General features: G+C 43.2%; 1 protein-coding gene across 1 annotated transcript; it reads right to left on the reverse strand.

Moving 5' to 3' along the window:
* Positions 1-480: 480 nt before the first annotated feature.
* On the reverse strand, positions 481-10764 carry dnajc5aa (DnaJ (Hsp40) homolog, subfamily C, member 5aa). The gene is made up of 5 exons (XM_086123214.1): positions 10598-10764; positions 4751-4879; positions 4253-4466; positions 3999-4170; positions 481-2402 (listed from the first exon to the last, which is right to left on the reverse strand). Exons 2-5 carry the CDS (start codon positions 4858-4860, stop codon positions 2299-2301), a joined length of 600 nt encoding a protein of 199 aa, XP_085979340.1. The 5' UTR covers positions 4861-4879; positions 10598-10764; the 3' UTR covers positions 481-2298.
* Positions 10765-11029: the final 265 nt, after the last annotated feature.

Consider the following 11029-nt stretch of genomic DNA (forward strand, 5'->3'; position numbering starts at 1 on the left):
CACCTTTGTTAACTATATGCCATACTTTTCAAAATATGCAATTATAACAATTAATGTAGCTGATGCCACCATGTGATACTCACTCCAAATCGAGCAGCCGCTGTTCAATTCAATGCAGTGTTGACAGGCTGTTTTGGATTATGGTGGACGAAAGACAGGCATGTAGCCTTGTTTTGTTTTAAAGAAATATCTGTATTTCAGGTAAACCCGGCTTCTTGTTTTTACGACTGCTGTCGCCCACTGAAAGGCATAGCTGGAAAATATTAATGCCATATAACCTTGGCTACAAATGGATAATGTGGTCAAATTTTGATCTATTTTAGTGTATCTTGAAATTTCTTGGATGTTAGCTGAATGTACGTTTTGTTTGTTACTTTTTAACCTTTTCATGCTCCAATAATGACAACCTGTAATCTGTTAACATGATAAAATGAAGCCAATTCACAATGAATTGGATTGAACGAACAAAATCCATCCAAATGTTTAGGAACATTTATTCACCAACAGCAAATTGAGATCAATGATCCACATGTTTTCTTCCAGACACACGATAACCATGCTACAACATAAAGGTTTCTTGTACTGTACTTGACTGTTTCGAGGCTGCCCGTATGTACAACCAACCTGAAGCCCAATAAAAGTCTCCCCGCACAACTGAACGGTTACAATACAACACTGCACCAGTTAAAATGATTTTCCCACCACAAAGTATAACATGAACTAGCCTCCGTGGATTGATCAGAAAACCTATGCACTACAGTTGCACTCAATGCTGTCTTCTTTTGCCGGAGTTATCTCCCAATTGCGCATCTGTTGGAATTTTTTTTTTTTCGTTTCGTTGAGTGCATTCAACTTACAACATTTACAGTAGCATTTTCAGATTCTCAATGAAAAAAAGCCATGGGACGGGCACATCTACAGTATGTTTCATCAAGGGGTTACTTACAGGAAACATCATATGAAACATCCATACTGTTAATAGCAGAGGGTGGACAGTCGCACGCAACTCAGCGCTTGTAAACAATCGAAAAACACGACAAGCCGAGTGGCAAATCAAAAAACAAACGCTATCGTGGGAGATTTGCAAATGTGTGGCCATACATGCAAATCCAAATGATGCAGTGTGCCAAAAAAATCTGATTCTGGCTGAGTGACCCTGTTCCGCGCGAGCTGTGCAGATTCAAAGGATTAGAGGTGCCAACAATTAAATGATTCATTGACAACTCATCAATAATCAAATGAATCGACAACTATTTTGAGAATTGATGAATTGTTTCGAGAACTTGCTGAACTGGAAATGGTCCAAACCCTTGGAATTTCAACCTCTCAATCGTCTTCCATGTCGTCTTCCATGAAAGCGGACCGATTATCAAAATGTGACTTTGCAAACATATCAGCTTTTACTTTGGAGAACATTTTCACAGATTTTCTGATTCTACAGATCACACTAGTAACTGAATCATGATCTGCACTCTCAATTTGAGATCATGTATATATATTTTTTTAATAGCAGAGGGATGGATATGATCAAATATGTTTTCTATCCGATTCATCAATTGTTAAAATAATTGATAGTTGCAGCCATAAAAACAAGTCAACAATGATCACAGATATCGCACTTCCAAACACATGGACTTCAAAACAAGATGACAGTTATATTCCTCCCCAAAAAATAAAAAATAAAAGAAGCTTTAGCAGTCATCGGAATTCCTACACAACAGGATGAACGTAATGTTCTTCATAACACGGTGACCTTCTCGTTCAATCTTTTGGTAAAAAAAAAAAAGAGACACAGTTGCTGATATGACAACATTCCTCAGGCGTAGGTGACCAAATGACAAGACGTCCCCTATACTGTGCTGACGTTCAAATAAATGAATTCAAGACGGCAGCCACAAATTTTTCGCGATGCCGCCAGGAGCCTCACCGCTCTCACACTGCACGTCGTATTCATGTGGACATATTGCACGGAAGAGTCAGAATGTTGCCAAAGAGGAAATATGCTGCATGCTACACAATAACGCACAATGCGGGATTGGAGAGACGTGGGGACAAAATGGAAAAGAAATGAAAATGTAATCATTTCTGGTCATACTCTGGTGAAATAAATAGAGGGACGGACGGGGTTGTAAGGGTTGAATAGTTCCTTTGATGGACCATGCTGACTCGTCCCTGTCCTCTGCATGGGCCTTCCTGGTGAAAGGTGGATTCTTTCCCGTCGCGGAGGTGTTGCAGGGGAGCAGGTGGAACCGAGGCGAGGAGGGACGGACGGACGGACGGACGGACGGGTGCGGCCGCTTAGTTGAAGCCGGTGTCGGTGTGGTAAGAGTAGTGGCCGTCCGACGTCAGCTGGGTGGTCTCTGTTGCTGTGGGCTGAAGCATGATGGGCTCGCCTCCCGCTTCTGCCGGAGACATGTTGAGGGTTGTTACAGTTCATACAACATCTATGGGTGAAAACAGTCATTTTCACCTTTGGCATTTCATTTAATACATGAACTTTCGTGCTTCATTTTAAATGTGCAACCTCGAGTTACGAATGACTCTTTTTACAAAACTTTTCAAGTTAATCACTATTTTTGAGCAAAAATATGACTCTAGTGATGTACACCTTTCTCAGCATGGATGAGCAGGCCAATCACACACACAATACATGCATACAGTCAACCGCCATTCATTGCGGTGAATATGTGTGCCAGACCACAGCGATGTTCCGCTAATATGGTCTTTTTTTTTTCAGCAACAGAATAAGATGTAATACTACTAAATATCGAGGTATTTCAGTTTCAAAGTTCTTTGACGGAATCAAAGGAGAATTCTGAGAGAAAATTCTCCCCGCCATTGTAGTTTCGTTCTGGCACAATTTATTGGGCTGGTCTGAGAAGTGAACGCTGCCTTCTGCTGTCAACGTGCTGTGAGTGAATCAGGGAGCTGACGAACGTCAGCGCGTTGTATGATTTCATTTTGTTGGCCTTCAAGATTTGTGATTGCAGCAGGAAAGTGGGTGTGCCTTAAAATGTCTGTTTGCATGAGTGTCATTTTTGCTGATACAATATGAAAGACACTCAACCAAATAGGATTGATTTTGTTAAAATACATTATGTCAGGTGGCGGCCCGGTAGTCCAGTGGTTAGCACGTCGGCTTCACAGTGCAGAGGTACCGGGTTCGATTCCAGCTCCGGCCTCCCTGTGTGGAGTTTGCATGTTCTCCCCGGGCCTGCGTGGGTTTTCTCCAGGTACTCCGGTTTCCTCCCACGTTCCAAAAACATGCATGGCAGGCTGATTGAACACGCTAAATTGTCCCTAGGTGTGAGTGTGAGTGCGCATGGTTGTTCGTCTCTGTGTGCCCTGCGATTGGCTGGCAACCGGTTCAGGGTGCCCCCCGCCTACTGCCCGAAGACGGCTGGGATAGGCTCCAGCACCCCCCGCGACCCTCGTTGAGGATTAGGCGGTTCGGAAAATGAATGAATGAATGAACATTATGTCAGTTCAAAGATAAAACATGTCAGCATGATGTCTTTTGTGTTCAGTTAAAGTAAGTGTGTTTATCCTTAACAAAACTGGCATTCAATTTTCCAATCACCCAGAACAGAGTTTGTTTGTTTTTTTTACGATACTGCAATAATACTATGGCCCTGATACCATGACGTTATCTTACAGTGAGATTTTGATATTGCTGCATCTCTAGTAACAAGTAATCTCATGTGATACAATTTTCAAACAGACAATCAGATTAAGTTGCTTATCCTAATCAATGTGAGTAACGATTGTGGTGAGAATGGGCAACATGGACTATTGACAAGGGAAAAGGAGTGAACATTTGGGAATTATTGATGCTCATTATAATTGCCATGGGGGGTGGGGGGGATGCAATTTTTCCTTTAAAAATAAACACGAGTAAGCATAGGATTGGGTTAAAAATATATAATCTACAAGAATGATGGCTATGAACAGCAGATTTCGCAACACAGCGGATAAAAAAGTCAAAAGGTGGTTCTCACCTCTCTCGTCAGATTGCAACTGAGCCTCGAGGTCCTCCGGGGACACGTAAAAATCTTGCTCCTGGCCCTCCCGTGGCCGAGGTTTACATCGTCCGCAGCAGCAGTTGCAGCAGCAGCACAGGCAGCAGCAGAAGTAGCAGCCGGTGGCCAGGCCGCAGAACACAAACAGCGCCTGCAAAAGAGCTTGAGTTTGATGGCCGGCTGCGCACAAAAAGCACCAACAAAGCAAACGTTTCCCAGGCATCCAAACTTACCTTTGCCCACCAGCTGGAGAGGACAAAGTAAGTGTTGACATTCTCCTCTCCAAACTGCTCGGCCACGTACAGTCCCAGCGAGCCGTATTTGTCGTAAATGTTGCGCTTCGTGGGGTCATTGAGAATGGCGTGGGCATTGTTTATCTCCTTGAACTTATCGGCTGCTTCGGGATTGTCAGGATTCTTGTCAGGGTGAAACTTCAACGCCAGTTTCCTGAGTGGAACATAACCAACCTGTCAAGGACTTCATCCTACAGTACAGCCGTCCAGCCTGTGATCAACACATCTGAACACATTACTGGACTTTCAGACAAACGCAGAACAGTTGAGATTCTTAGCCAGAAACTTTGGGCATACTCACACCAGGCCAATGTTTCCCAACATTTATTGAGCCAAAGCTCATAGAGCGGTGCCTTGAGATACGAGTTAAGGCTGTACGATTTGGAAACATATTCAGCTACAGATTACAGAGTCTGTGTGTGTGTGTTTTGGTCTCACCTGTAGGAGCGCTTGATGTCATCACTTGTGGCAATCTTTTCCACTCCCAGCACGTGGTAGAGTGACTCACCAGCGGTGGATAGAGAACGCTGCCTCTGATGCTCAGCCATGATGCCTCACGTCCACAGGCTGGACACACACACACAAAACCACAACTATATGCGGCACATAGGTATCCTCAGTGTGTTCACGATCCTGTTCCAGCAGACTTGAGGCGAGAGGTGGGGTACACCCTGGACCGGCCACGGGGCACAATAGATCAGTGCTTCCCAACCACTGGGCCATTAGAGACCATTAGATGTATCATGGGAAATTACCCAATTACACTCCATTAATGTGAAAAGTATCATTTCCAACAAATAATGCCTATCTTTGTTCCTCTATCTGTTACAGGGTGACAGGGAGAAGAATTACATTTTCTCTCACGAAGATGGCAGAAGGTCCACCTGTCGCCATTCCGAAAACAGAATAATAGTTTAATGTTCTACAAGATTTTAACCTTGGTACGTACCGTGAAATTGTGAGGAAAAAAAAATTCAGACTAGATCACCATCATTTCAGTATTCAGCATGTACTTTTTCTCAACTCAACTGAGCACTTTAAAACAACCAGCGCTGTATACATAGTGCTGTGCAGGGAGCAAAAATAATTTAAATAAACAACAAAAAATAAATAACAAAAACAGTAAATAGCACAATAAGAGTCAAACTACTTTTTGTAACATTATCACTGGTAAAGTTAGCTCCCGTCATACCTCGTATCATTTTTTGCATTCTCATTGTGTCGTGGATTTTTAAACTGTTCATATGTCATGTTGCATCGCAGACTCATGTAGCAATTTGACCGAGCCAGCCAGGGGGGGGGGAATGCATAGAAAACAACGCCCAAAGTTTGGAAGGAACCATTTCACACTTCAAAAAGAAGGTACACTGCCAAATGTGTCGATTGTGCTGTGGCTTACACAACTGCACATCTATGGGATAGCGAACATCGCTACTTTATTTAATATTGTCTATGACCACAAATTAGAATGTCTTGTAATCCCTCCACACACGCTAATTAGAATGAATTGTAATCCCTCAGCAGGTGGTCTAGGATAGACAAAGCCACCAGCGCACTTTAAATCGCTTTATTGAACAAACGGTTCTGAGAAAAACATAAGAAGCACATTCCTACACAAGCTGTCGATGGCCACAACTCAAGTGAGAAACTAAATTGGAGATGCACAATTTTGTCGATTAATCAACAAATAATCGATCATCAAATACAATTAATTACTGGCTATTTTGACAAATAATTAATCATATGGAAGTGTTGTTTAACGTCACATTGTTAAAAGCTTTTGAATTTTTTGAAATCTTGTCTGATTTCTGTCGTCCTCCATGAAAGCAAAGTGCATGTAGCAATCCCAATCACTTTGTCATCGCTTTGGAACAGTCTAGATCAGGGGTGCCCATTACGTCGATCCTGATCTACCGGTAGATCTAAGACCGGTCCCAAGTAGATCCGAGGAGTGTCGAGGAGAAAAAAAACCCCAAACAACCATTTGTGTGTCTTTGTACATGTTAGTAATATATTTTTTGTGTTAATGTACGCTGCACCCGAATCATCTCATCAGTCTCATTTTCACAAAATAAATATTTAAAAAATAAAATAAAGCAGGTAAATCTTGAATTTACGGTGGCGCATGATTACGTCACCGGAGGTTGTTAGCGCTCAGCAGTCTGCAATTGCAGCTTGTGATCAGAGCTGTTGCGTTCTATCTTTTACCGTCATTATTCTCATTCAGTTTGCTTCGTGTACAATTCACCCAGGGCACGGGCAAAATATAGGAATCTAGGAGGGCCCAGGGAAGCACTTTCAAACGCGTGCGCGCGCGTGCCGGTAAGGGTAGATCCCGTGAGGTTAGTTGATCGAAAAGTAGATCTTTGGTCCAAAAGGTTTGAGCACCCCTGGTCTAGATATTTTGTCAGGAATCTATCTATCTATCTACACACATACATTATATACTGTATATACTGTATATATATATATATATATACATACACACAACACACACACACACACACACACACACACACACTTTGTAATCTGTAGCAGAGCTTGTATGGCTCAATTGTACTTCATCACTCCAGCCGGCATGCAAGGGATTGTCGCTGGTCCATGAAATATGTAGGACCGTGAACCAGTCTATGGCGGAAAAAATGTTTGGGGACCACTGCCCAATTATATCCCCTTCCTCACACACTCACTGCTCCAATCCCAACTGCTACACTCTTACTAAGACTATTCCTTGAGATTTAAATGAATGTGCAAATATTTCAACAACTATGAACATTTTGAACACTACGCGCCATGTATGTGGACAAATTTACTAAAGTCCTACTTTTATTTCGAGAAAAATTTAGTAATGCCTAATTTAATTTGAAGAGGGTTGCTGTTGTTTTTGTCCCACCCCCCCTTATGAAAAAATATTAGCACCTTAACATGTTCATATCAGTCAACAACTATGTTTGCCATTTAAAACACTAAGATTTGTATGAAATAATGAACAGCCATTTGCACTAACAACTCCAATGCTTCATGTACTGTAGTTCAATGTAACATTTACCCCCAATCAGAAAAATCCCAGAGATATACATAATACCTTTCCATCTGAAACACAAATTAGTACAAGTTTGGACAGACCAAGCTACCAAGAGGTTGCAATTGAGGCTGGTATCAATTTTAGCATTTTCGAGCAAATGTATTATTCTGCAAGGTGGGATAATGAACAGGACTAACTTCTTAAAGCATGGCAAGCAATTGAACATAACTGTTCTGTGCAAACCAATTCAAACAGATATGTACATTTTGGTTTGCCCCATCTGATGGTCTGCTGTTTAATTAATGTTAGCTAGTAACGTGCAGTCAACTATTATGATGGTTGGTGACGCTGATACAAACAACACAGAACATAACAGACAATATCAGACATCTGTCGGAGGTGGGGCCCACCTGCCGGCGCCACTCGACACACAACGGATGGGGAAGGGCGAAGGAGGATTTCGGGGAGGAGGGCAGCGGAAGGGAGCGTCAGTCACGAGCAGGTCGTAAATGAATGAATGCCAGGAATCATCATGGGTTGCGGTGACATATTAACAACACCGCAGCATTTTTTTTTGGGTCTTCCCACTGAGGCCGTACTGGCCAGTCTGATGGCAGTCCGCACCTGATACTTGGGGCACAGCTCATTTATACTTGGGAACAGGCCCCAGTAAAAGGGGTCTGGCGATGCCAGTGGTCGGGACAAGCCACTTAAAAGTTGAAACTATTGAGGACCAAGAAATGACCGTTGGTCATAATGGATGCATCGCGAGTAAACAGACCAAGACGACGGGTTCATTACAGGAGTGTGGCGGTCAATCTTCTGGCTCTCGTGAACTTGGCCGAGTTTGATAAAGTGGGAATGCTGTCCTAAAACACAAACATGCGTTGGGGAAGAACGGTTGACCTTTCACAACTTACGGGCTCCATTTTTCTTCCCAGCGCAAACCAAGCATAAAGTGCAGTCAAACTGTGCACATGGTCGGTGTTTTCTTTCTTTTGGTATTTTGCTCGACTTTGCACAGGTAGAACTCGGCGCAACAGGGTGTTTTCGCCATTGCGATATGGAACAAGCCTTACAACTGCACTATCATGCGTTTGTGTGTAACCCCCCCCCCCTTCTGTCCCGTCTCCAATAGTGACAGGGTGCTATCAAAATATTTTTAAGATGATAACGATTATAATTCATTCAGCAACTTATTTTCTACAATGATTCAGAGAGACTCTCCCACACTGGTGTCATATTCATGTGACATCCATCACACACTTCTGCGGAGCCCAAAATTTGTCTGGCTGCGCCTCGATCAAATACAACAGAATCATTATAGACTACCTGCACTGCACAATAGACCTCCTTTTGGCTAGTCTCACCTGGGGGTCGTGGAAGTAACACCCATGTGAAACGTAGCACAATTGCCCAATTGACAAACACACTGAACTAGACAATTGCTTCCACACAAAAACGACAAGGTACCCGTTTTTACACCGAGTGCAGATTGTTTTCTCTTCCAAAATTGTCGGCTGAATCGGAAACAGGCAACTTTGTTCGCCGGAATGCCCACAGAGGTGCAACACGGCCCCAAGCATGCCAGACCAGACTTGCGCTTGCATGATCATGAGGTTAGCCTCTTTTTCCACGGTGCACACGAGCACCAGCCTACCAAAATAGGGGCCTATATGTGAATATGCCAATAGATATTATGTCAATGTGTATTAATAAATTTTGCGTTAGGTAATAATTAAAGTTACAGTCTGGAAGTTTTTGCTTAAAACTAAACACGAGTGACACCAAAAAAGCAAGTACTGTACTTAACTTTCGTATGCACATGATTCAAATGCAGTCAACAGACATAATGTTGATTTTCCTCAAAAATATTCAAATGACATGTAGGCCAAGATGTCCAAATTGAGTAAATTCAACGGAATGATTTTTTTTCTGTGTAAATGTACTTTCAACTCAACCTGCCCAACCGCTATGGATTTTTTTAGACCGATGCAGATAGATATTTGGCAGAATAAAATTGCAAGCACCCATCATTCGGATGACTATTTAAAAAAACATACTGTATAATGACTAAAACAATTTTGGTCACTGGTATCTCACCGAGCGGAGAATGCTTGCAAACAGAATGAATTTGAGGTAGATGTTTTTAAAAGGTTGCAAAGATGTTGGCAGACGGTTATTACTTTCAAAAATTTCGAACATGTCCTCGGTGTGCTTCAACATCGAATATGGTCATCATTGGTAGCTCTCAAAAGTCTCACGTAGATTTTGTGTGAAACAAAACACAGTGTAGTTAATTAATATTGCTGGAGTTGTTTTGTTGCGGTTTGCTGCCTTAGGCCGCTGCCAGTCACCGGAAGGAAGTGCTTCCATTTGTTTTACCAGATGTGGAAGTTGGTTGTGTGTGACGCCTATAACCCAACAGCAAGATTCTGACTAGTGAAAACGCCGAGTGGCTAATAACTCTGGGAAACCACGAGCCACAACGGCTGCTGTTCATGACAAGCCAAACAGGGGACTCGACAAACATTCACACTAATATTCAAACCAAATGAAAATGTGGGTTCTTTAGTGCAGTGGTCCTTAGCCAGTGGTCAGTGGGCCATTTGGTGCCAGCAGCACAGACTGTTTTATTTTTCCTTTCGTAGCGTGTGTATACTATACTTCAGTAGTGTGTATACTATACACACTACTGAAGGTGTCCAACTTTGAAATGGTGCTGACTGCAGGGCAGCAGCTGGCCCTTTTCTGCCTTGCGCTGCTCGGCCAAGCACTGTAGAGTCAAAGGGGGTAAATGTTGGATTTATGGCACACTCCTGCGGCGCATTTCTCACGCTCATATTCAGACTCGTGCACTCGCATTGGAACACGCTTCACTTGTTCCAACGGCATCATGATTGGGGTTACTTAAGCATAAAGGCGTTTAAGACAACCGATAGATTACGAAAAAGAAGTAGTCATCTCGATACAAACGGAACAGGCCGCATTCAAGCAGCTTTGTCAAGACGACAACAAAAACTCGACAGATTGCGATCAAATTGTCAACGAGCAGGATTAGAGGCCGTGAAAAGCGTTGCAAGGAGCAATAATCTGCGGGCATCATCATCATCATCAGCAGTAGCAGCAGCATCCATGTTAGTTTGCCTCATCCCGGCCTGCTGAGGATGCGACGCACAGCCGTTCATTTGGCGAAGGGCGCGTGCCGTCGTGCTGAGGCGAAGGCAAAGCAATCGAGACGAAGAAGATGGAAGACTCACCTTCCACGAGACCAAAGTGCGAGACGAACAACGAGCGGTGGCCGTGTAGCGACGAAGTCAGGACGGACGGCTTCTCGTGACTATGGTTGCATCTCTCCGTGTAGCCTCTGTGACTGCGTGTGTGCGTGGCTCCAACCTCCCACCAACCATGGACAGCTGCAGCAGGACGTTGGCCCCGCCCCCGTACGATGAGCGGCGCACCATGCGCGCGCACGCGGACCAATGCGGGAGGCGTGGCGCGCGCGCAGAGAGACGTAACGACTACACTGGAGTTTAACAGTCGTTTTTTTACGCAAATCAACTTTCTTCATAGTGCACTTAAAAACACAACAACAACAGCTGAATCAAAATAAATACAATTGAACCTAAAACATAAAACGATATTTCTAGTACAAGAGTAAAACTAAAAAAAATGTAGATTTGTTTAATTCA

This window comes from Hippocampus guttulatus, chromosome 1 (assembly GCF_054856545.1).
Source record: "Hippocampus guttulatus isolate MCC_2025c chromosome 1, RoL_Hgut_1.0, whole genome shotgun sequence".
In the NCBI taxonomy this organism is placed as follows: Eukaryota; Metazoa; Chordata; class Actinopteri; order Syngnathiformes; family Syngnathidae; genus Hippocampus; species Hippocampus guttulatus.

Coding starts and splice junctions, on each gene's coding strand:
- dnajc5aa (XM_086123214.1), bottom strand. CDS start 4,860: ATGGCTGAGCATCAGAGGCAGCGTTCTCTATCCACCGCTGGTGAGTCA. Junction 4,171..4,252: donor TCTCCAGCTGGTGGGCAAAG/GTAAGTTTGGAT, acceptor GCTCTTTTGCAG/GCGCTGTTTGTGTTCTGCGG. Junction 2,403..3,998: donor GTTGCAATCTGACGAGAGAG/GTGAGAACCACC, acceptor TGTCTCCGGCAG/AAGCGGGAGGCGAGCCCATC.